The sequence below is a fragment of the Nelusetta ayraudi genome, unplaced genomic scaffold (genome assembly GCF_046127955.1).
Source record: "Nelusetta ayraudi isolate G7.1 ecotype Tasmania unplaced genomic scaffold, CSIRO-AGI_Nayr_v1 ptg000005l, whole genome shotgun sequence".
NCBI lineage: Eukaryota > Metazoa > Chordata > Actinopteri > Tetraodontiformes > Monacanthidae > Nelusetta > Nelusetta ayraudi.
In genome coordinates, this window is record NW_027466055.1 from 1105921 (window position 1) to 1130610 (window position 24690).

The following is a 24690-nucleotide window of genomic DNA, read 5'->3' on the forward strand; positions in this document are numbered from 1 at the left end:
TGTGTGTGTGTGTGTGTGTGTGTGTGTGTGTGTGTGTCAACCTCTCGACGGAGAGCCTGGATTTCTTTAGATTGTACGTCGAATCTCGTTTTAAATTGAATTAAGGCGAGCCACTGTTGCTAACTGTGTCTGTACAACTGTGTTGGTTCGTGTATCTGTCAACAAGATGCTTTTTTGATTAACAGGCGTTACGTCTGCTGTACTTTTTTTTGTTTTTATTGGGGGGTGAATGTGTGTGTCAAAGGGTTTGTAACTGTGTATCTGACTGTCGTTTAACTTATTGCACTATGGGAGGGAAGCCCAAACAATTTTCATTGTAGCCGCTTGTTGCAATGACAATAAAGAACATTTATATTTTATTTGTATTTTAGCCGGCCAGCGACATTAGACTGCAAATACTTCACTCAACTTTACATTATTTTTTTTTCTACTTTGCCAGTGTTCCGTTCAACTGAATAAAAGCTTCATAAATCAGCTTGTTGTGTGGTTCGGAGCTCAAAGTTCCCAAACTTGAGGGAAAACTGCCGGCGCTTTGCCTCACACTTTAACAAACTACATTCTGAGCCACTTCCGCTCACGTGACCTCTCACCTCCTAAAGAAATGTGCCTACTTCTAGTTGTGTCCTTAGCGTTTATAGATCACTTTTTAAAACACATATTCTGCTCAATGTGTTTGATTTAAGCACAACATTAGAGACACATTTTCCCTGAAATAAAATGTATTTACTTATTAATGAGCTTGGAGAAGAACCTCTAGTAAGCAGGTGTGTATAAAACATCCCTTGAGTAAGGAAGGAACGCAACGTTTGAGATGGAGATTGTGTTTGTTTTGAAATGATCTTTTAAGCTAATTTTTTAAACTGCCATTTAGATTTTTTTTTCTTTTCTTTTCTTCTTGGCAGTTTCATTTTCAGACCATTTCAACTCTTTATTTTTTGTACAGTCCAAAGCAAAGCCAAAAACTGAGAAGCCAACTTTCATACAAATTATTTGAATGGACATAAAATATTTACAAATGAGCCTTTAAACCAGTTAACTAAATACGATTCTGCAAAAGCTACAGTCTATGCTTCAGTCAGATACAACACAGGTTTTGTTGAGTTAAACTGACAGTTCAAAAAAGTGATTTCTGCCACAAGTCAAGACAAACCATTATTGTTTTGTGAAACAATATAACAAAAACAGAAGTATTTCTACATTAAGAGCATTTAAAAAAACAAACAAAAAAAAGATTATTTAAGTTTTAAAATTAACCAAATTCACATCTGGTACTCTGACAATTTGAAGGAGGAAGAAACAAATCTGGCCACGTGCCTTAACGATTTGCTAGCAGGAACTAAAACCTTATAAAGTTGCTGGATTGTTGAATGTAGAGCAGTGCAACAGATGTTCATCTACGCCAGGAGCGAGACTCATTGTCATCCTCTTCCTCATCATCATCTTGCAGCAATGCGTCGTCACTCAGTGACTCCTCCTGGTACTGACAGAGAGAAGGAAAGAGCTGGTTACTGTGTGGTCCATTCACCAGCACAATTATCTTGAGACCATAGTGTTTCATCGTCTAATTATTCAGCCTTTGCATCGGAAAAATGAGCAAGAGTGAAAGAGTTTATTTATAAAAAAAAAAAAAAAAACATTTCTAGTTACTCTGCAGGAAAAACAAAGGCTTTCCAGAAGTGGCCGTTCAAATGGCAAATGGAGACATACTTGATTTAATATGCAATGGCTCCCTCTAGTGTCCACCCAGTACAATTCAACACAGGATAGGTCGTAAATGACACTTAGTGATCACAAGCAGTGCTGGAATGAACGGTGTTAGTGTGAAGCAATGTGAATGTTACTTCATCCTCCTCTGGTTCGGCCTCGTCAGGATCCTCCGAGCAGACTGCAGTCACGGCCTTGTGCCAGGCCAGGCGCAAAGTCTGCGTTTTAAACTTGGCTCCATGCAGAGCCGCCTCACAGGTGGAGAAGGAGAGAGACCGACCACTTTAATAATGCGCAACTATGAAAATATATTTTCAAAAAAAAAAGGAGGGCATGGAAGAGGCCGCTCACCTGCTCCGCCTCTGCCCTCGACTTGTACGTGATGACAGCAGACTGGTGGCCGTCGTCGATCTGGTAGGCCTCAATCTCTCCAAATTGCTTTAAAAATCCAAAACACAACACACTTAAACCAAAGCATCATCTCTCACTGCAACCACCTTCCATTACAGCACATTCCATAGAGTTTGGGGTTATGCATCGCCCCATATTCGCACCAAATCCAGCACTCAATACTGGAGTCTTGTTGGTGAAAATGACCGGAAAACCAGATTTGGTGGGAAAGCAGCTGGGCAGTCCAGTGACAGTGCACGATTATCATCAGTAATAGAAATTGATGAGTGAATATGTACTATATAAGTAAATACAGTGAATAGAAAAGGATCTTCTGTGCAGCTGTCTTGTACCTAGTGCAGTTTCACACCTTTGATTAGGGAAGTGAATCTTTGGGTGTTAAATCCGACTCTTGAGGTCAAGATTCTCAATCCAAACGATTCCCAATTCAGAGATTCTCCATACAAAAATTGATACGGTGCATAGTGCGTTAATAATTAGGGAAATGATGGCATCTCAACAGAATACAGTTTGCATAACGTGATTTTCAAATTTGAAAGCTATTGATCCCACTGACGTAAAAAAAAAAAAAAAAAAAAAAATGATACACATAAATAATACATGAAGAAATAATTTTTTTTTGTGCGTTTTGCGTCATCTCCCTTTTTCTGAACTCACAGCGAAGTGCGGCAGCAGGTCCACACCGTCGGCCTCAGTGAAGCCAGAGATCTCCAGAGCTCGGGGGCGATGGTCCACCACAGCGTGACGCGGGAGCCCCCGGCCCCTCCCTCTGGAGCCTCGTCCCCGGGCCCGGAGAGAACCTCGGCCACGGACCGGGCCGCCTCGGCCTCGACCCGGAACCAGGAGTCCACGCTTGGCGGCCTGGTTGAAGCCACACACAAAGAAGGAAAACCGTGAAACCTCCCATCAAGGATCGGCTAAAATATGAAATTCACAGAGGAACAGCTGAGGCGATTCTTTAGCAAGTCATTCTGGACAACATGTCATCTCATGACGTTGTGATGTCGGTCAGGCGGTCACCTCGATCTGGAGCTGTGTGTATTTGATCCTCAACATAGCCGTGTCCTCTCCAGCCTGAGTCTTCTTGTACAGGTCCAGCTCTGCATCCAGCAGCTCCCTCTGGGCCTGTAAAGACGCCACAGTGGCCTGATGGGAAGAGTCTAAAACCTCCTGGCGAGCACAACTTGACATCATCATAGTGGGGAAGCAGCAGGTTTCACAACCAGGCTGATTAACACAACAACACCGTGGATTCCTAAGAGCACTGCATCTATGAGGCATGTATGACTCCACCTTGGTTTCAACCTACCTGGGCCTTGCTCTTGGCATTCTGCAATGGGTTGCTGCTACTGGAGATCCCTTTGATCTCCTCCTGGAGTTTGGTGATGCTTTTGGTTAAGGCTCCCAGCGTCTCCATGATCTTGGCTTTGTCCTCTGCCTTCATCGTTTTGTTCTTTTCAAGTTTCGATATGAGGAGCTGCAAGAGGAGAGAAACGGCACGACAGAACAGTGATGGTTCAGTACACAAGTCTCAGGTCTGTTTAAGGTTTACATTGAAAACACTGAGTGGAAGCAGATCTGTTTTTTTTTAAATAATTATTCATTTAATATTACTGCTGAAAAGGCTAAATGTTATTGGAAAATATCATTGAATGTGTCCCTAGTTGGTTCTTGAGCTTTGCATGAGGGCAACTGGGTCACAGCATTTCTACAACTCTGGAAAAGTTGTCTAGTGGAGACGAACTGACCTTCTGCGTCTCAATGTGCTTCTCCAGGATTTCCTGTTTCTTCTTCCTCACATCCTGCTGTAACCTTAGCGCTTCCTGTGAGAATATGAATATTATGTTAATGGGAAAGAAAAAAACAAATCCTTTGTCCCAATTACAGAACCTTTCTGATCTTCTCACCTGCTTCTTCTTCAGGGCTTCCTCTGAGGTTTTCTGGGCTGCCTTCAAAGCAGCAGGATTGTAGACTGTTTTCGTGAGACCAATGGACGTTGAAAACACCTATTAATAAAAATTTTTAAAAATCAGCACTTGCAAGATCTGTACCGAGTGAAATAAAGTAATGTTGAGCTGAGGGTGGGACAAACCTTCTCAACAGGAGCTGCTGGTTTGGCAGAGAAACCTAATCGCTCCTTTACAGACATTTTTGAAGGATTCTACCAAGAAAAGACAAGAAAACTTTGTGCTTGTGTGCAACTGTACATAAAAACCACACACACACACACACACACACACACACACACACACACACACACACACACACACACACACACACACACACACACACACACACACACACACACACACACCTGAAATGAGCGGTGACATGCAGGATGCATCATTCAACCTGCCTGTCTGTCTGTCTTCCTAAGCAGACATTGTCCTACAGTGGACCAACATAACACAGGACCATGCTGTCCAGACACTACAGCTCATACTTGCCATAGAGATTGTCATTAAATACTAGTTCTTGCAAGAAAATGTGTGTTTTCCTTGACAAATGAGGGCTGTCATGCAGATATAGACAAAGGAAAGTAAAGCAACACCACATTAAAATCACATAAACGCACACATACTTGAGAATCAGTGCTGGAATCTTGCGAGGGCTCGGTATTGGCAGTGATCAGCGGCCCGAGTCGATCTTTGACTGACTGCTTGAGAGACGTGGCTGAGGGCTGCTGAATGACACAGTGACATCCAATTACGTTTGGCCCGAGTCACAGGTTAACGAGTCCCATGTTAAATTCACTGCTCCGCTGTGTTGCAGGCTTTGATGCAAATCAACAGACCCTAGAAAAACATGGCTTTCTACAAGGTCAATGGAGGCGCACAGACTGCAATTTCCTCAGCTAAAAGAAATTAACCAAAGTCAGTTTTTTTTTTCTTTAAACATATAAATGACAAAAATGCTACCAGATAAAAGTCCAAAAGTCACGTGGTGAAAGTTAAAACATTATGAGACTAAATTCCAAGTTTTAGTAGCTGAACAGAGGGCCGTCGTCAACTTCCAACTCCTCGTGCAGACAATAACACCATGTATTGATTATTCTCATGACAATTAACCTTTTACTACTCCACATCAGTATATAATTAACTCTAGTGTAGTTTTTTTTTTTTTTTTTACACAGCAGATGAACGAAAGGCAAGTTTGAATCTCGACTGAATCAAGTCCATAAATGTCAAAGATCTCCAGCAAAATGCCACACATAATCCATTGTTCTGCAAATAGCAGCAATCCTACGTGTTCCAGCGTGCACAGGGCTTATATGCTCAGAGGCGCACTCCCACTCTGCTGCCTTCAGCCATAATGCTCACAGATAATGGCTGGTGCCATTTGCATGGTCCAGAGTGTGCGTCGGGTGAGAAGTGGAGCTACAGCGAATAACGCAGCTTCACTCAGCAGAGGGGCTGCACAAATTTTCACTGAAACTTCTGTTGTCATTTAATAAAAGTTTGAAGCATAAAACTTGCCATTGTGGATAGAAAATGTTTCAGTGTTTGGAAGTATCAGATTTACTATACTATGCATCCCTTTAAGAATTTCCTGGAGGTTTTTTTTTTTCAAAGCATCTTCCCGGCTGAACAAATGCTGAAATTCCCTTTTTAAAGAATGATTTGTTTTACAAGGACCGTTTGTGAGGAATGGGCTTGACTTTTACCATAGCTAGATGGGCCTGAGGCTGAGGCTGAGCATCATCATTGCCGCGGTACCACTGCATACAGATGAAGCGGTTGTTGAGAACAGCCTCTGTGCTGCGTATGGCCCTGGTGGCCTCGTCTGGAGACGCAAACTGGATGAGTGCACTCGCTGGGTCATTCCTGTAGGCGACCTTTGAGACAAACACACACAGATAGAATCAACATTCGTACACCTAGTACACAATGTCAACAAGCTATGAGAAAAACAGATTTTTACTCTATTGTCAACAATTTTGCTGTTTATAAAGCTGATCAGAGAAGTACTAGAAAATCAGACATCTTTTTAAACAGTTCTTAATCCTTATACAAGAACACCTTCACCTTACTGAGTCACTACTTGTGCAAATCATACCATTGCTAACCAGTGGGTTGTTTGAACCACAGAAAGCAAATATTTGAAACTAATTCTTCAAAAAAAGGAAAAGGGAACTTTACTCGTTAAAATCTAAACTCATTAACAAAATCTCATTCAACTGTTTTCCTTCAGATCTGTCTTGTGAAGTTAATGATTCTGTACCACCTGGAATTAAGCTGACTACACTACACTAGACAGGAAGCAAGTTATTACTACGGACTTTCAAACAGAAACAAAATGGGACTGACCTGCAGGTTGACAATGGTACCAAACTTGCTGAAATGCTCGTTGAGTTTGCTGATGTTGTTGAGCTCGGAGGGAATTTGCCAAACCAGCAGCTTTGTGTTAAGAGGGAATGGGACCCTTTTATTGAAGCCTTGGTGGTTTGGTTTGTGAAAGTTTGGTCTGCGCCGAGGAGGAAGATGAATCCACTATTTAGTCACGAAGGTGTATAAACATCCACTTATGTTTAAGCATAATATGATTTATATTCATTTATTTTTCTAAATCAATTAAGCTCTAAAATAAAATAAAATAAAATGCAAGAGCAGGAGGTTCCTTACTTTGCAAACCAGGGTTTCTTGTTGGGGAGACCGCCATCGTGGACGCCGGCGAGTCTCTTCCTTGAATCCGACTCCATGACAATCCTCATACTGTTATTTGGAATCTTGTCTGGGTCACAAACACCAATAGGTTAGATGATAAACTTCCCACACATAAAACAAACAGCCAACAACAGCATTGAGTAGGGCTGGGCCATTATTAGGACTTCATGTGATCATTTATCACTGGATATCTGAAGTAAACACAATTACAAGTAATTACGTCACATGCAACGTCGGCATGAAGGGAAGTGTTGCATGTGTGTGCGTGTGTGTCTCTCTGCTGGACAGCAAGAGTGACATCACTGACGAGGTCCCACTTTCATTTAAAATGACGGTGCAATATAACAGTGTGGTTTGTTCACACTTCCGTGAATAAATGTGTAAGACTGCAATGATTTTTGTCGTAACCGCCCAGCACAAATATCAACTAGACAGTTTGCATTCTCCTCATGGATGGATCATCATAGTGAGTAATGCACTGAGAGAGGGAGAGAGGGGGGGCGGGGGGGAGACAGAGACAGAAAGGGAGAGAGAGAGAGAGAGAGAGAGAGAGAGAGAGAGAGAGAGAGGGAGGGAGAGAGACAGAGACAGAGGGAGAGAGAGAGGGAGAGGGAGAGGGATAGAGAGAGGGCGAGGGATAGAGAGAGAGCAAGGGATAGGGATAGAGCCTGCGTATGGAGGGATAATCGCTCCAAATCTGGGATTGTTCAGTTGATGTAAACAAAAACACCTCTCTGCGGCTGGTCCATATCCCCCATCGTGAGGCCAATCAGATTTGGTCTCTGGGCATTGACCCGGTGGCGATAGACTGGCCTTGAAGTATTTGTCATGCTGGGAGCCTCAGGATTGTACACATCCGACTCATAGTTGTCTATTCAGGAGAGAGAAACGCACCATTTCAATTTCAAGCCTGGAAAGACTCACAGACACAAAAATGGAGCTCAATCCATTGAAACATTACCAGAATTGAAAAGTGGTATCGAAGCCTGCGGAAGAGAGGGTCGCATCCCAGAGGTGACAATAGTGGGAACAGAGCTAGTGATGGAATTGGGGGGAGCGTCCATGCCTGACGGCTGCAGCGGAGGAAGTGGCGGAGGAGGACCTGCAGCAAACAGCAAATGTGAAATAAGAAATTCAATGACACTGTGAGTGAATTGTAATTAGAATGAAAAAGATTTTTCTATTTCACTTTAACCTCTGCTTTAGTTGAGTTTTTTTTGTTATGTTTTAAAAGTAAAATGTATTTACACATGATTCTCATCCTGGCAGAAATGTGGTCAGGATAACTTCAATGTATTTCACTGATAAAGAGGAGAACTCTGACCTGCAACAGGAGGGAGGCTGGGTGGGAGGGTGACTGGTGGTGGAACTGGGGGTCGGAGGTTCACAGGTGGTGGATTTAGGAGCGGTGGTGGTGGTGGGAGGACTGGAGGTGGTGGTGCATCCACACCAGGGATTGGTGGGGGTTGAAAGGGCAGCATATTGGGCAAAATGACATCTTCCACTACAACTGGATCACTGCCGTGGTCGAATGGGCACATGTCCCCCCTCATGCAAAAGCCCTTCTCTGAAAAAGAGCAGAAACAGGCACATCAAACATAGAAAAATCAAACACGCATGCTCGACCTTTTCACACCGACAGCTAAGATGAGTATGAGATGTTTTTTGTTTTTTTATTCATCAATGCTTGCAGACCTCAGTTTTCCTCGGTTCTCTCATTTCTCTGCTTGCACTAGTCTCTCTCTACTGGTTGACTGCGAGAGTACTACTGCTGCTTTTCTCTGCATTGTATTCAAATCCTTTCACAGTGGCAGGTCGCTGATCCAGCAAGCCACTCATCAAAAATTCACACCTGACACTACTTCTGTAGCTGGCTAATAGGCATTTATACAAAACTGCAAGGAGTCCAAAATTCATTGTGAAAGCCGCCTCAGACCTCAGACTGACTGTGTGAAAATGGTTATGCATGTGCAAACCTCTTTATCATCTTTGCTTACCATCATAGTCACGACATCGCTTCCGTGGTAGAAGAGGTGGAACCCTGACGAAAGGCCCGTGATCCACTGGGTGCTCGGGGCGAAAGTCGGACCAGCTCTCAGCGGTGTTGTTGCTATGATGATGCGTGGGAGCAATGACTGTGATTGCACTGCTGAGCGTTGGTACAGGGAAGTGTGACGTGGTTGCAGCGGAGACCAGTCCTGCTGGGGTGTAGCCGTCCCCACTCTCAGGTCTGTGGTCCTGCTCGAACTTCAACTTCCCAGCATCGCGTTCTGCCATTGAACAGTGAATATGTTAGTTTGTAAAATAACCTTCATTTGAGAATCTTATTGTTTGTCTTTTTCAAGGTCTGCCATCTACTCAATGGGAATTCAGGAACTACTAATGAGTTCAATTACATTCATCAAGACATAACTTGGACAACAAAGCTTGGTCATTTTAAGAGATAAGAAATAATGTTACTTCCCAGTAGTGCTTACTGACACAACAACAGCACAAGAACAGAATTTGAACGCCATGAACTCAGATTGATAAACTGTAAAATATGAGGTCCAACACAGAACTGAGGGGGCGTTAGCTGATCCAGACTGGATCAATGCATGCAGTACTTGCCTCTACTTCTGCTCCTGGAGCGAGTTCTGCTGTTTGAGCGGCTCCTGCTGCGATCTCGCTCCCTCTCTCTGTCACGGTCTCTGTCCCTCTCCCTTTCCCTCTCACGGTCTCGGATGCGATCCTTGCTCCAACTTCTGCTGCGACTTCTACTGTAACTGCGACTGCGGCCTCTCCTGCGATTATACCGATCTCGGTACGAGTCCCTCCGTGGTGGGATGCGATTATAATCCCTCTTCCTGTTACGGTCATCCCGTTTACGGTCATCTCCTCTCCTGTTATGTTGGTAAAAACAAAGACGGGTCAATAATTGACAATTAGGGTGTACATTCAACATAATTACACAACTGTTTTAATTTGAATGTAGAGTACACACCTTGCATCTCTGCCGTAGCGAGAGCTGGATTGTGGGGAGTTGTGATTCACTCTGCGTGTAAACTTCTTATCCCGCTCTTCCTCCCGATTTGGCTTAATGAGGAAAATTGTACCTTAGGTTATACTTGGCCAAGCCTAGCTTATGATATGCAAGTTCTTGTCTATGCATTTGTCTCACTACAAGCACATCTCTTACATCTACAGTAGTAGTACTTTTTAGTCCAAGTGAGCCTTAGACTACCCTAAGGCTACAGAGAGAGAGACAGAGAAAGAGAGAGAGCATTACCTCTTCTTTTTTCGGCTCATCTTTTTCAACCTTCACCGAAGCGGATGGTTGCTCTGGTTGTGGGAGGTAGCTTTTGTTGTTAATGGCTTCAAAAAGCTTGTCCACAAATAGCTGGGTATCTGAAAGAAGGTAATGATGCAGGTTTAAAATATATATATATATTGGATAGATACACAGACAGACAGAGATATATAAAAATACACTATGAACAATTTAAACATCGTCCAACCAAGTATGACACATGCGGCTTGATTACCTTTCTGAAGAAATACATCCAACTGGTCTATACACAGGGCTTTAAGTTCCTTTTCACTTTTGTCTTTCTTCACCAAAGCAACGACATACTTTGCGAGGGCAGAGGGATCGGCATCACAGCTGGATTAGAAAACACACACACAAACACATTTTAGGCCAAACCAGCGTATGATAGCATACATACACATGCGATAACAATAGTCAAGGAATGTGAACCTGCACCTAAGCAACACATACAGCTTGCGTAACAGAGCTGAGTGTGCGATTGAGTGAGCGAGTGCTACAGCTAACAGCTAAAGCTACTTACATTGGCTCGAGGGTATCAGACAGCCATGTTTTCAAGGCTTCGAGGTTTTCAATTAACATTGTAGGTGACCGCCGAAGTGTCTCTACACCACGAACGGAGGAAAAGCTCTAGGAAAAGCCCAAAAATGTCGATCCACTGGAGAAAGTTGTGGCGTGTGCAGCCCTGCCGAGCAGCAGATTCGCTACAACCACGATCAGGCTGGCCAGCTTAGCCACGTTAGCGAGCGGATCTCAAGGCCTCGGGTTCGTCGCACAATTAGAGTACCGCTGTGGAGAATTGTTGGGCAATGCAAATCAACCGCGGCTATTATTACTCAACGTTTAAACAAATGAGGCCAGCTTTTACGAAGCATCCATATTTTTAGAAGCACAAAAGCATCCACGCGTCATTTGCTGTTACTGCATCCCCTCCTGCGAGCTAACGGTGCCATGACCACTATTTACTTCCGCTTGTGTTCACGTTTGCAAGGTATCGCGATGTTTTGTTTCCTTCGTCAAACAAAGTTGTAATCTTTTTTTTTTCTTTTTCTTTTTTGGAAATCAATAGAGGTAAATTAGCAGAATTACTTTTTGTTCTATTTTTTTTAAATCCGGACAGAATTAAAATATGTTTTAAAATTAAATTTAATCTCAACTGAAGGGCACACGCCCCCTGTAGGCTAAAACGTCCCACTGCTGAACATTACCCGAACGGTAACCCTAAAGAGTGGACTGTACTGTAGACACGCCTACATGTGTTCAAATAAATAAATAAATAAATGGATATATAGATAATTGAATAAATACATAAAATTCTGGTCAAGATACAGTTAATTGTTTTACTGAATGCAGAAAACCTATGAGAATTTGGAGTTGTTTCTTAGATTTAAAAAAAAAAAAAAAACTGTTAATGTTCATTTGATATGGTCTCCTCCCCATTGATGGAATGAAAAATAATGGCAATTATCAAAAGATTGGAAGCTTTGCAGTGAAACATCAATTTATAGTTCCGTTATATCAACTGGGTTCTTTATCATAAGAGTTCTTAGTGTATCTTTGTAACCTATATATATATGCAACCAACATGCATATATCATAAAGCAAAACTTAATCCAGAAAAGTTACCTTTCTGACAAACAATTTAAAGTATAGATTCCATATTATGACATTAATTAAACATAGCTATCTGTACATTTGTGTAAAAGGTATCTCAAGGGGAAGTTAAGAGACATGCTTTGAAGTCAGGAGAGGTGCCATGGCTGGAAAAACATAAAAAGTAATGGATACAATATTGGAATAATTAGACGGTTTTATTGTTTTTCACTTTCACTGGAACTACTGTATAAAGAACTGACATAGAAAACAGCAGATGAACACAAACATAAAATATATATCCTTCCGTCTTCCCCCATAAAAAAAAAACAGTGTGATCCTTTTTAATGGTACATTCCAACAACGTGTCTCTTTTCCTTGCAAGGGCTGTTCTACAAAACACATGACCAAACTTAAGTAAAACCACATTGTGCTGATACAAATATTTTACACATAGTACACAAGTATCTTAACCAAACCTACTGAAATAATACACATGAATGATACTGTGTGGAGAAATATGCTTTCATTAACTGCAAATGTCATGATCAGTTTATGTGATCTAAAATATATATATGGATAAAAATTATTAAACTTAATAAAATGCTTCAATTCCTTGGAATTAAAATGAAGAATTAAATGTGGAAAACAAACTTAACCTCTCATCTAAGAGATTTTTTTAAATTTGTGTACGGAAAATTTATTAAAATCATGTTTTATCATTATGCTGAATAAAAACATTGCAGTGCAATAAACAAAGCCAACTACAACAGAATTTTGGTTTGCCACACAATCTTAAAATAAAGCTCTTGCTGAACCTTCAAAAACAGCCCTTTTCAGTACATTCACATTCGCCCTTCAATACTGCCAGTGAATAATTCAATCAGACATATAAGCAGAAACCATTGTGATTATGTATAACTGTGACTGCACATATGACGTATGCATTCACATCATTATAAAACATTTCAGTAGGAGTAGATTTCAATTAATTTTCTCACTTTTTTTTTTAAATAGAGTTAAATGAATTCCCACAACTCCCAAATGTAGCGTTATCACTAAGTACAAACAATGTACATAAAATACCAGCGTTCATTTTTAACCTAACAAGTGGGAAAAAAAACAATAAATCTGAGTAAAACCTCAGTCTCAATCCAGTATCTACACACTCAGAATGAAAGTTGTGAAATCATGGAATGGACACAAAACAGCCATAACAGTAAACCTTCCAGAAAGGAGTCTTTCTCGGTCTACTTTTCCCTCTCGATGAAGCGAAGGTTAATTGGTGTAGCAGGGCAAAGCAGGCCGTGAGTTTTTGCCTTGACATCATCAGTGAGAGGAGACACAGAGATATGGAACTTCTGAATGATCTGCCAATGGAGGAAAAACACAGAAAAGTTGTTCAGACTGTGTAAATCATTTCACCATGTGCTCATTCAGTGCAATTTGCATTGAGATGCCAAATAACTGTAGTCACACAGCTGACACACAGGATGGTTATTCAGGGGTTGGCAAATTTTGAAAAAAAAAAAAAAAATTCAAATCATGTGAAAGAAATAAGATTTCGGGAAAGTCCAAAATGAAGTCGATCCTATTTGGATGTTTCCGATGGAATTCCCCAGGAATCAAACATACTAATTCCAGTTTCAAAACTTCCAAAAAGGCAGTGAAAGCTTTTAAAATGACTACAAATACTCAAAAATATGTTTACACAAAAGCCTCAAGATTATTCCCCTACCCTTGTGAGAGCTAGATGCATCTCTAACTCGGCTATTCTCCTGCCGATGCAGCTCCTGATGCCGTAACCAAATGGAATGGAGCCAAAGTTGTCGACACGATCAGTGGAATGTTTCCGTATCCAGCGCTCCGGTCGGAAGTCTAACGCATCGGGGAAGTTCTCTTCGTCGAGAGATGTTGTGTAGTGACACAGGGCCAGCTGAGTCTGGGAGATCAGATGAGATATCAGAGGGGAAATGTCAGCTATGTCATGAAAACAGCTGCACTCTTGTACTCCCATCAATATGAGAGATATATGAGTAACGTGGGATCGAGTAACATTCCACTGTAATGTTGTTGGCTGACTGGTATAGTCACGCTTTTCCTTTTCCAGCACATGTTCACTGTTAGAGGCTCAAATCTATTACGTCTCCATCGGTCTTACCCCTTTGGGGATGAAATATCCGCCCACCACTAAGTCATCCTGGGTAATACGTCCGTTGCCGGGGAGAACTGGAAAAAGCCTGCTCCCAGAGAAGGGGCACACAAAGACTGTTATTCAACAGCACTTTACATTAATGTTCTTGCGAAAAACAATGTAAAAGTGAACAAGACAAGCAGACGACAGGCACATGATGATGATGAACAAATAAATTGACTTATACAAGAGAGTGATATGCATAGCCTTAAAAAAACAAAACAACAACAAGCAAAGTTACTGAAATGTGTCACAAGGACAACTTGAGGGGGGGAAACAGGAAAACACACAAAAAGAAAGCAGAGTGCACCTGAGAGTTTCTTTGACCAGCCCTCTGATGAGAGGCAGATGAGGGATGTCGTCAGCTGAAGCCGCCCTGTCATGTCCAAGAGTCCTTGTCACTTCTGTGAAGATTTGCTGCTGGACTTGTGGGTGTCTTGCCAACAAGTAGCTGGCCCAAGAAAGGGTGAATGATGTCTAAAATAAACACAGAGTTCTGCTCAGTCATTTCCCTTTATCTACGTTGTCCTTCATTTCAAAGATTAAAATAGATTTCACAATATCCCAAGTAGATATGAGAGTTTCTGGGGTGTTGCATAAGAGTTTGGTAACACTGGGGGGTTGTTGGGGGAGAGGAGGCGCCTACCACGTGTTGAGCAGACACTCAAATCTACCGCAAGTGCAGCCTCAGCTCTTTACTCCTCGTCTTACACAAGCCTTGTCTTGATTAAATGCTCCTAATTGAGCCGCATTCATAACAGTAATCAGCTGCACCAAGTTTAAGAACATTAGTTAATCAAGTCAAGTCGGGAATATCCACGCTACTGAATTTCTTCTCAATAACCCCCTCTTCTCCCTGGCATTTTAAAACATATGTAGTGACCGTTTTCATTTTAAACTTCCCTTTAAAAAAAATGACACCAACCATTTGATTATTTAACAGGTTTAGACCTTCAACAATTAATAGAGGACTTCAAGTTGAAAGCTTGTTCCCAGTCCGGCGTCTCAACATTCCAAAACTTTTGACAACCCACATGTTCCTGACGTTGTAATTTCAATGCCGTGGGCGGATGATCAAATTCTATGCAAACACTGGCCCACCCTAGAGGGCGGTCTAACACCAGCTTCTCCTGTGAGATCATCTATAGAGCATTAAGAGGCGGCGTTCACCTCCCACCTTCAAATTCCACAGTTGTGCATCAGATTTGCCACGCCACTCCACTATCTGCATCATCGCTCCATCCGAGCAACTCGGACCTGATAAGCAGCAGCTGGGACAGATGCTGGCAACACCTCAGACAAAAGCCAGGAGGTATCTACAACATCTTTGTCCAAACACAGCTATAGAAGTCTCACTCCTTCTCCATTCCTCCCGTCTACTTTTCCCCGTTTGTCCAACAGCAATTGCGCAGCAAACGCTCCCGCCTGTTTCCCCATCTCGAACATAACAACCAATCTTTGCTGTTTGACGACAGCGTCCCTCTTCCTTGCCCCTCCTCACCCCCATCCCTCCCTCCCTCCCCTCATCTCACCTCTGCCCAGTCGGTGCTATAACTCTGGCTGTGGCTAACGTGTCTTGACAGCCCTTGTGTGTGCTGAGTAAAGGCATATGCGCCACGGGGTCAGGTAATGGCTCAGCAAAGTCCACCCCCCACAGGGATGTGGCCGTTGCAACAAGTTCAACAAAAACACACACACCCTTTCATTCTGTGGCTCCCAGCTCAGAACAAAACACTCCACGTCCGTTCATCTCATTGATGTGACAGTGCCCAAAACAAATTAGACAGAAGTAACCTGGTGCTCACACACATGCTGGGACAGCTAAGGAGGCGACGAGGCTTTTTATTTCTCCCCTTGTACAATTTTTGCCGTACCTTCTTTAAGTTTTCCAGTCATTGCCATGATGCAAGGATCTAATTATTTAATTGGCAAAAACACCAAACTAACTCTCCTGGTCCAGTTTTCATCATCACAATTATGTCCTCCTTTTCACGCACATGACACACAAATGCTTCCTGTCTCTACATTATCTATTATGTGGCTAAAGACTACGTTAAAAAAAAAATCCCACTTTAATAACGTAAAGCTAAAATTTGGACTTGATGGGTCCTGTTTTGTAACTGATGAGGAAAGACACGCCCACACAACACAGATGTCTGGCAGCGGGAGACAAGGCCAGAGACCCCCTGTGTAGTTCTAACAGACAAGAAACCAAATCTGAGTGAGAACAAGTTTGTCAGTGGGACTCCGAGTTGTAGCCCCCCCCCCCCCCCACCACCCCGGCCCGCTTTCATTGGTCTGACCTGCCGCTGGCACAGCTACACAGTCACAAACAAGGCAGCAGAAGCCTTACAAAACCTTTGAAACCTTACACTGACTGCGAAAGCGGAGACATGCATCACCCAAACTCTCCGTCATTCTTCCCGCCTCAACCTCTACAGCACCAGCACCGCCACACCTGTCAAGGCGAGAGTTCATCTGCATCAAAATTAATATTTCAGCCATTTACTACGCACCATGGTGCCAGAGATTGCCACCAGAGTCTGGTGACAATTTCGAATCCACGTTACTTTTTTTTTTAGTTTAGTGAGTCAATGAATTCTGCTCAAAGGAAGGCTACTGTTGCCAAGCGCTCTGACGAAAGATAACAAAACGTGTCCTCATACAACCGCATGGTGTCTTTCCAAGTGTCTGTACAGCTCAGTAATCTAGTTTGTCTTGAAACAGCAACACCGACACTGTGGTTTTAACTCACTGTAGCCTCCTGGACAGAAACGTGTTCATACGATCTGACATCCAGCTGTGCTCCAGTCTGGAAGACTGGATTTTATAGACACAAACATGTTGTTGAAAACACCATTTTGAGAGACACTAGACTGCCAGGTTTGCAGAATACTTGAGTAGAAACAGTGTGGAGTCGTGTCTTCATGTTGTGTCTTAGACTCTTCACTGTGGTGTGTAGCAAAAGAGTGAACTATTCCTTTAAACACACACAAATGCAACACACACACACACACACCGTGTCAACGCCAGCCAGCAGCATCTCTGTGACATTGGCGTAGATCTCCTCCACACTCATCTCCTTGGCAATGAGCATGTGAGTGAGCAGTCCCCCTTTCACCTCCTCCCCGCGTTCCAGCTGGGATTTGATTTCTTTAAACCTCTTATCAACGTGAATACAGCCTGGGATGGGAGATAGAGAAGGTGGGATGAATGCATGAGGGAAAGTAGGAGGGGTTAAGGACAGAAAGGAAACAGGAGAGAACGTGTTATGTAACAGAGGCACCCTATGCTCCCACATCCCCATAATGCAGCAGCGGAGATTTAGATGCAAATCAGCATTCCGAGATTTATATGCAAATTCACATTCCTTTCTTTTGATTCAAAGCCATTTATCCCCCCAAAAGTTTCAAACACAAACAAAAAACAACCAATTTCTGGAAGCGCTCGGGAAGTACCAAACAGGTAGTGTTTAAAATGTCGTTGTAAGAAGTTATGGGGTACAGCAACTTTAAAAACTTTGAAGAGAAAGTCTTTTTACGCTCAAGCCTAAAAGATTTTCCCAGTCAGAATTTTTTTTTTTTTTTTTTTTTTTTTTAAATAATGATCATCATAAATATAGTTTTTTCCCTTCCTACAAGTCTCTGGGTGTAGTTCAATACTGCAATAGCCTCCTGAAATAAAAACACATAGAATAGCTGCAGCTGGACAGTTCAGCAGAAAACATTTTCACGAGTAAACTAAAAGTTTTTTTTTTTTTTTTTTAATCCACTCTTGTAGTCAAAAGGCACTGGCCCACAAGCACATACTGAATTTGAAGAGTCCATCCCAGGAGAGACAGAACTCCTCCCACGGTTTGGGGAAGACTGGCCGCAGCCACTTGGGGATGGCGCCAGCATACATGGTTGTCTTGAAGGAGCTGAACATGAGGTGCAGGGCACTGATGTACTCCTGCGTGTCCAGCGGAATGTCTTCCTCCAAACAGCCTAGTCGGCACTCGTACAAAATGGTTGCTATACCTGCGAAGCCAAAGACAAGAAAGAAGTTTCTTTGTTGTTCTTTGATGGGAAACGGCCGCAACGAGACTTTGTTACCCATCTTAACGATTGTGCCACTGAGAAGCGATCACAGGGATATTATCTTAATCACTTGTAGAAGTTTTTAAATACTTTCTTTACAAAAAAAACAAACAATGAAAGAGATCATCACCAACCTTCCATGGCATATTTGAAGAACAGGTCATTCACATTGAAGACAGTGTTTCTGTCAGAGTGCTGGCAGCGAAGAAGCTCAATTTTCTTCACCAGGTCATCTACAACCCTGTTGACGTCATCCGAGAAGACGGCCACGTCCCGCGGCCGCATGATGAGCTGTCTGAGCACGCTGCGCATCCTCTGCCAATCATCATTTTCACTGCGAAAAAAAACCCAAAAACAAACCATAACAGGAGAATGACGACTGATGGCAAGCACTGGCTAAAACTATTAAGAAACAGCAGGTCTGCACATATGTTATTGACCGTGCACTCTTGATCTAGTTGACAAAAACATGACAAGAAAAGAGAAGGTCTGAAAGGTTCTCACGCTGAGATGAGGCCAGTGGAGCGGCCCCTCATGTCCCTGTACTCCTTCCACGACTCCATGTTGGCCCTCTGAGGGGCCACACCTTCAGCCCGCAGCACCTCCGCCACTATGTCCCGGTCTGCTATGGAAACCACCAGCTGGGGCCCGAAGCGGGATTTGAAAATTTTCCCAAACATTTTCTTGTGCTTCATCTGTTGAGTGACGGTGACACAAATAAGATAAGACAAAAAAAAAATCTGTAAAATATGGGAAAAATGGGATTTTTTTTTTTTTTTTTAAATCTGAAAATATTGCCTGATTAAACAGCCTTAGAAATATAATTCACATTTTTTTAAGAGTCATTTATGGGTGGGGCTCCGATTATTTTACCTCACAATTTTGAACGGGCTTGAATTTTTAACAATAACAGAATTAAGGTATTTCAAATTTAAAAAAATAAATAAATGTATAATCTCCACGACTGCGTTGTTGTTGCTGCTGTTTTCGTTTGTTTGATTTTAAGAAAGGCAAAACGAGGTAAGTGTTGCGTGACATAAACGAACAAGAGATACACGTTCACTGTTTGACGTAACTCACGTGATGGAGATTACAAAACTCACACCTTGGAGACTAGAGCCGACCCGTGACCACTGAAAGTTCTCCGATGCGCTTTTACGCAACGAACCGGCTGTAGTTCGGTAAGGTCTGGGGGGTGGGGGGGCGAGTTTACCGCACTTTTCTCCAACGAAACATCCCGCAAACTGCAACAACAACGACACCGACACCGACGCGCATTCATCCTCACCTGGATTTCATGAATCCTGCTGAAGCCGTCCCTCCAGAAGAACTCGACCAGGTTGGACAAGGTGCTGGGTCCGGGCATCTCTTTCAGGCTCTTGGCTGTGCTGCTCTCGCCGCCCGCCGCCGCCGCTATCAGCGGCTCGGCCGCGGCTTCCTCTCCAGCTGCGGCGATCCCGAACGTCTCGCTGGCCGCCGACTTGTGCAAGAGGCGCACGGCCGTCAACATGAGCCCATTACATACATTGCGCCGCTCTAAACCCCGGGAGCTCCTCCAGCACGCCGTCGCCAGTTTATTGAGGGTGGCCATGATTCTCTTTTTGGAAGTTGCACACACTCGCGGTGGGTTTCCAAAATAAGCGACGGGTTCAAATGTGGGCGTGCATGTCCGCGGCACGTGCAAAGACGCGTCCCTTTTTTTTTCTCCCCCCCCACCCCTCCCTCCTGGGTGGTAATGTATGCTGCGATTAGGTTGTCTTGCGAGGCGCTTTTTGAACGGCGGCTCGGTGGAGCTCGGAGATGGACGAGGATTGGGCGATCGCCTGGAGAGAAGGGAGGGATGGAAACACAGTGGGCGGTTTTTCTCCACCCCACACATGAGAAATGCCGTGTTAAGTTGTGGTGGTTACATCACGGCAATCAATCAGTCCCCCCCCCCCAGTGTGTGTGTGTGTGTGTGTGTGTGTGTGTGTGATTAAAGACACACTAGTAGTATGGGAGGCAGGACGCCTTATTAATTACCTGTTCACATCCACCATGTGCGCACAATGCCGCAGGACCCCTCAACTCCCACACGCGGTTTATGTAAGTCAGGCATGGGCAAACTACGGCCCGGGGGCCACGTGCGGCCCGTTAAACTTTTTAACCCGGCCCGTCGAATTTGAGACTATATTGATGATGATGATGATGATGATGATGATGATATCCTGAAAAATAACATAACTCTAAATTACTTTGAGAGTTGAAAGCGTCACTTAAACAAAGCGGACTTCAAAGAAAATTAAGGTTTTGTTGTTGCGCTTTTTTTTTCATTTTTCAATGGACATGAAAGCACATGTTTTCTGCATATCCCATATTATTTTCTCCTATGAGGTGGGTCACCAAAACACTCCATCCAACTGCTGCTGCTCTGTTACTTAATTACAGAACCCATTGTGGCCCACCAGTCAAAAACTTTGCCCACCCCTGATGTAAGCACATGTGCACACGGCACTGCGGCTGGTACACAGGCACATGCAGGCAAGTGGCTATTAGTTGTTTTTTAAAACTATTTGGCAGGTACTTTGAAAATAAATGCTTGTGAGCTGAGATACAAAGAAAAAGTAATCCGTGTGTGGTTTCAAAGTGACATCCTTCACTAAAACAGACATTTTGGGGGAGTAATGGCACTGTAAAGTTTAACGTTTCGCTGGCTTTCAAATGTAACAAGCCAACCACTCTGACTTCAATGTTGGGTAAACTGTTAGGGAGGATTATGATGACTTTAAACAAACCCAGAGAGTGATGGTTTAAAGTCTATATTTATGGCTGCCTTTAAAAGCACAGTGTTTAGCCATCTTTCTAAGCAGAAACATTTAAAATGCCTTTAACATGTCTCACATTTTGATTTAGCCTGCCATTATACATTAAAAATGTTCTTGGTTTGCTACGTTAAGTCCTGTACAGCAGACACTGAAATTTGATTTTACCCCATCACTTCTGGCACATTCCAAGCCAGTAAGTTGCGAGTTGCCAGGAAACTGAGACAGAGATTTAACCACACAAGCCACAGACGGGGGCCACTCGCAGGGTATCGTGCCCTACTGGCTTGTGAGGGCTTGATGGGCAGAGGTGGGTATTTTCCCACACTAACCACTTTGGCAGCTCTACATGTTTTTTTTGTTCTTTTGAGTATTTCCAAGTCATCAACAAGCAGAGGAAGTAGACCCCCAACATTTCAAGTTGTGGCTCTCAGTCAGACCTTTGTGTCCTTAAAGTGAGGCAATGCTGTTTTGTTTTGTTTTTTATCAATAACAACAGAATTACATACCACAAATTAAAGTACAAACTAGTATTTTTTTTTTATTTTCAACAAAAAAATAACCTTTTTACATGCATTTTTTTGCAATTACAAAACAAGGTACAAATTCCAAATGTCAGACAGTGACAGAGGAGAGTTTCTCTATTTTAAGAAATGAATCTTTGATGGAAAATACATCAAATGAAGTCATGTTTTTTAGAAAGCGTTCAGGTTTCGCGTGAGTTCTAACATCGTGAGTACGTTGGTTTTTAATCAGTTGATTTTGAACAAGCTGAAGGGCAACAGTCACAGATCCTTCAAATTTCATCTACCTCCAAGTGGAATGTTTTTCAGAAAACAATTGGCTGAGCAATTATACAATAAATACAGACTTATTACGTGCATTGCTTTGCATTACAATTCCGGAAGCAGGGAATCTCAGTGAGAGCATCTACTTTCTAAAGCGCTTGAACAGCGGATGGACGCCCTTATTTGCGGCAAGCGCTTTGCTGCCTCGACTCTGATACTCCATGTAGACGGCGTCATCGGCGCCAGACATGGAACTCATCGTCCCTGTTCGCCTTGAAAACTGAGAGAGGAATGGGGGAAAAAAATCAACACTTGCATGCTGTGATCTAATCATGAGGCTGTAGAGAGATGCAACATGTGAAGTGCAACACTTTGGAGGATTCTGAGTACCTGTGGACGTGTGCCGAGTTCCCCTGCCACCACTTCCTCCTCAGCGTCCAGGTCTGAAGCAGCCAGGACCTTCTGAAGAAGCTGCTGTTGTTCATCTCTGGAGGAGAACATCAAGTCCTCCTCATCCATACCTGCTAGTTTTGTGATCACCTGAAAAAGAGGGACGGACCAAATGACTTCAGACGACGAAGAGGATTGTCTGGACAAAGAAGAGACTTTATCAGGACAGGTGGACAGAAATATATTTTGAAAAGCATTGGAGTGGATTCATATAGCTGTTCCCAGAATGAGTCTTAGATTTCACCGTTAATTGCAGGGCCTGATTCACATTGCACACGCCTAGTCAGACTGGATCTGGTGACACTAAACAATAGGGAACACATAATACCAGACTAATCTGGGTCGGGAGTCACAATAATAAAAAAGAAAGACAAGAAAAGAAAAAGGCAGAACAAGTTTGAACATGGAATGATTTGAGCATTTTAGGATTAGGGAAAAATAAATGCTAAATACTGGGTTCTGAAAAGGGCCAAATCAGAGGAAGGATTCCGCATGGAGTCGGAATCTATGTAGAAGAGCATGAACATACCTTGAAGCTATAGCCCTGGTCCACCAGGAATCTCTGTCTTTTGGTGGAGTAAGCCATCTCCTGGGTGTCCTGTGACACCAGTGAATAGAAGTAGGCATTGTACTCCTCAGCTACCATCCCTGAACAGGCACACAGGTAGAGGAAGGTAGAAGAACTGTGTTATTGTGCTCGGAGAGACGCTGACGGTTATGTCATCGTGTGCCAGCATGGTGTAAATTCTTTGGGTTTCTCTGCAAACAGGCTGACCTTTCTTGGCTCGCAAGACTCTGCCAAGCCTCTGAGCTTCCTGTCTGCGTGATCCGCCATGGGAGGAGATCTGGATCAGAACATTAGCTTCTGGCAAGTCAAAGGAGGTGTCACCGACCTGTTAGGTAGAGGGCATGAAGGAGGAAACTGAACCCGCAACCACTGTGCCAAAGCCTCTGCTTGTATTTCTTTCACTTACAACACAATCTTTGACAAGGAACCAATTAAAGAAATTCTTACTTCGGACTGAGATTTTCACTTCATTTGAAGTGTCAAAATAAACTCTGAACCCATTTAATGATGGAAAAAAGGTGGTACCACACTGCCCGGTGTATTTACTGTATGCACTGTTAGGATTACTCCTCTCACACAGATGCTCCCTCTACTGGACACAAATGGTTACACCATAAAAAGTGCAAGGAACAACAATTAACTTGGTAGCTTACCTTGGAGATGAAAATGGTATTTATCTTGGGGTTGTGTTTGAAATTCTGTAAAATCTGCATACGCTCGCCTTGGGAGGTTGGGCCATAGATATAAGGCCTGAAAAGATGAAGAAAAGAGTGCAGACATTTTCTTTAAAGCAGGCAAAATGCCAAAGCATCCAAAACAGTATACGCGTGTTCATATATATGTATATATGTATTAAACATAACAGTACTTGTTAAGGCGAATGGCGTATTCCTTCAGGGCAAACACATTGTCGGCAAAGACAATGATTTTGTCGTTGCGTCGTTCATGGAAGCGAATGAGAAACTGGCAGGCTCGGAATTTGTTGGGGTTCATCGTGTACATGAGGATGCGTTTCCTTGTCTTGATGGCCACATACTCTCTGTAAAACTCTGGGGACATCGGGCACCACACCTAAATCACACACAGACAGGTCCGCATTGATCAATTACTGTTCTTACCCCCCTTTAAAACTTAAACTACATCATAAAAAAGAAAGGGATGTGTGCTGTATGTCTTACACTACTATCATTTATGATCATTACTGTTCACCCTTATTTCTGGAAGAGCTCTCATTGACAATGTATGTGTATGATGTATGCGGGTGTTAAAATAATGCAGACCCCCAAAACAACCCAAAATAATGAAGGATGGTGAGGTCAGTGGAATTTACAAGTTGAATCCTCCTGATGATGCTTCACTGAATACACTCACCTCAGCACACTGCACTTTGGCAATGTAGCCATTGTTCTGCAATTCCATCCAGTTAGCCTCAAACAGCTTTGGCCCAATTAGAAAGTTGAGGTCCACGATCTTGTCATCTTCTCGCACCAGCGTGGCAGTGAGTCCCAGCTTGCAGTGGGCCTGCACAATGGTCAGGACTCGCCGAAACATTTTGGCTACAAAGGAAACACACAGGTGGCTTGCAATCACATAGAGCCGCAACACAAAGGCAGGTCTTGCAAATAAGACCCAACCGTGATGGGAAGAAGACATCTATTGTAGCAGATCACCTGGTATCGTGTGCACCTCATCCAGGATGATCAGTCCCCACTCCTGGCTCCGCATCCACTCCATGACTCTCTCAGCCTCCCAGGAGCGCTTGGTGGTGTGACCCAACATGGAATAGGTGCTGATGGCCACAGAGCAACCGATGGGCTTGTCTTTGGCATCTGAGGTAAAGCGGCAGATCTGCGAGTCGTCAATGGTGGACCACATCTTGAACTGAGCCTTCCACTGCTCTACTGACACGGAGGAGTTTCCCAAAACCAGGCAGCGCTTGCGGACTGTGGATGCAGCCGTGACGCCCACCAGAGATTTTCCCGCTCCTGAAATGGAGAAGGAAGAAGAGCGTAAGCTTAAATGACCACCCTGTAGTAAAGCATATTTAATACCTTCTATTACTAAAACAATTAAAAATAACTCTCTAATTAAAAAAAGACCAAACACACAGAAAAATAAGACATCCATTTCA

General features: G+C 43.1%; 3 protein-coding genes across 7 annotated transcripts in view; all 3 read right to left on the reverse strand.

The window, feature by feature from the left end:
- The window catches only part of ercc3 (excision repair cross-complementation group 3), a 172274-nt gene that overhangs the window by 145181 nt on the left and 2403 nt on the right, over positions 1-24690 (reverse strand). Inside the window, exons 7-14 of one of the 2 annotated variants that reach the window (XR_012929080.1) lie at positions 24230-24544; positions 23931-24115; positions 23428-23630; positions 23213-23309; positions 22767-22884; positions 22521-22639; positions 21932-22081; positions 21621-21821 (exon numbers count right to left, since the gene is read on the reverse strand). Coding sequence is in view for 1 of the 2 variants with exons in the window: in XM_076047361.1 (XP_075903476.1) it covers positions 21684-21821; positions 21932-22081; positions 22521-22639; positions 22767-22884; positions 23213-23309; positions 23428-23630; positions 23931-24115; positions 24230-24544 (1325 nt within the window). In the remaining variant the exon portion in view is untranslated. Of the gene's footprint in view, positions 1-21268; positions 21822-21931; positions 22082-22520; positions 22640-22766; positions 22885-23212; positions 23310-23427; positions 23631-23930; positions 24116-24229; positions 24545-24690 lie in introns of those variants that run through there. The other variant, XM_076047361.1, reaches the window with a different exon arrangement.
- Positions 824-11075, reverse strand: rbm26 (RNA binding motif protein 26). 3 transcript variants are annotated; one of them, XM_076047321.1, is made up of 22 exons: positions 10610-11075; positions 10304-10422; positions 10048-10166; positions 9763-9854; positions 9390-9661; positions 8777-9049; positions 8104-8346; positions 7741-7881; positions 7510-7650; positions 6738-6846; positions 6423-6579; positions 5780-5950; positions 4697-4795; positions 4208-4276; positions 4023-4121; positions 3864-3938; positions 3425-3592; positions 3136-3240; positions 2773-2976; positions 2056-2142; positions 1842-1955; positions 824-1480 (listed from the first exon to the last, which is right to left on the reverse strand). In XM_076047321.1, exons 1-22 carry the CDS (start codon positions 10666-10668, stop codon positions 1391-1393), a joined length of 3006 nt encoding a protein of 1001 aa, XP_075903436.1. In that variant the 5' UTR covers positions 10669-11075; the 3' UTR covers positions 824-1390. The 3 variants fall into 3 exon arrangements, with proteins under 3 accessions (XP_075903436.1, XP_075903428.1, XP_075903445.1); XM_076047313.1 differs by having other exon boundaries at positions 4697-4798; positions 10610-11074; XM_076047330.1 differs by lacking the exon at positions 4697-4795.
- On the reverse strand, positions 11879-19683 carry cyp27c1 (cytochrome P450, family 27, subfamily C, polypeptide 1). Of its 2 annotated transcripts, XM_076047345.1 has the most exons (9): positions 19241-19681; positions 18457-18647; positions 18087-18286; positions 17683-17892; positions 16893-17056; positions 14184-14350; positions 13841-13919; positions 13418-13621; positions 11879-13049 (listed from the first exon to the last, which is right to left on the reverse strand). In XM_076047345.1, exons 1-9 carry the CDS (start codon positions 19541-19543, stop codon positions 12930-12932), a joined length of 1638 nt encoding a protein of 545 aa, XP_075903460.1. In that variant the 5' UTR covers positions 19544-19681; the 3' UTR covers positions 11879-12929. The 2 variants fall into 2 exon arrangements, with proteins under 2 accessions (XP_075903460.1, XP_075903467.1); XM_076047352.1 differs by lacking the exon at positions 11879-13049 and having other exon boundaries at positions 13493-13621; positions 13801-13919; positions 19241-19683.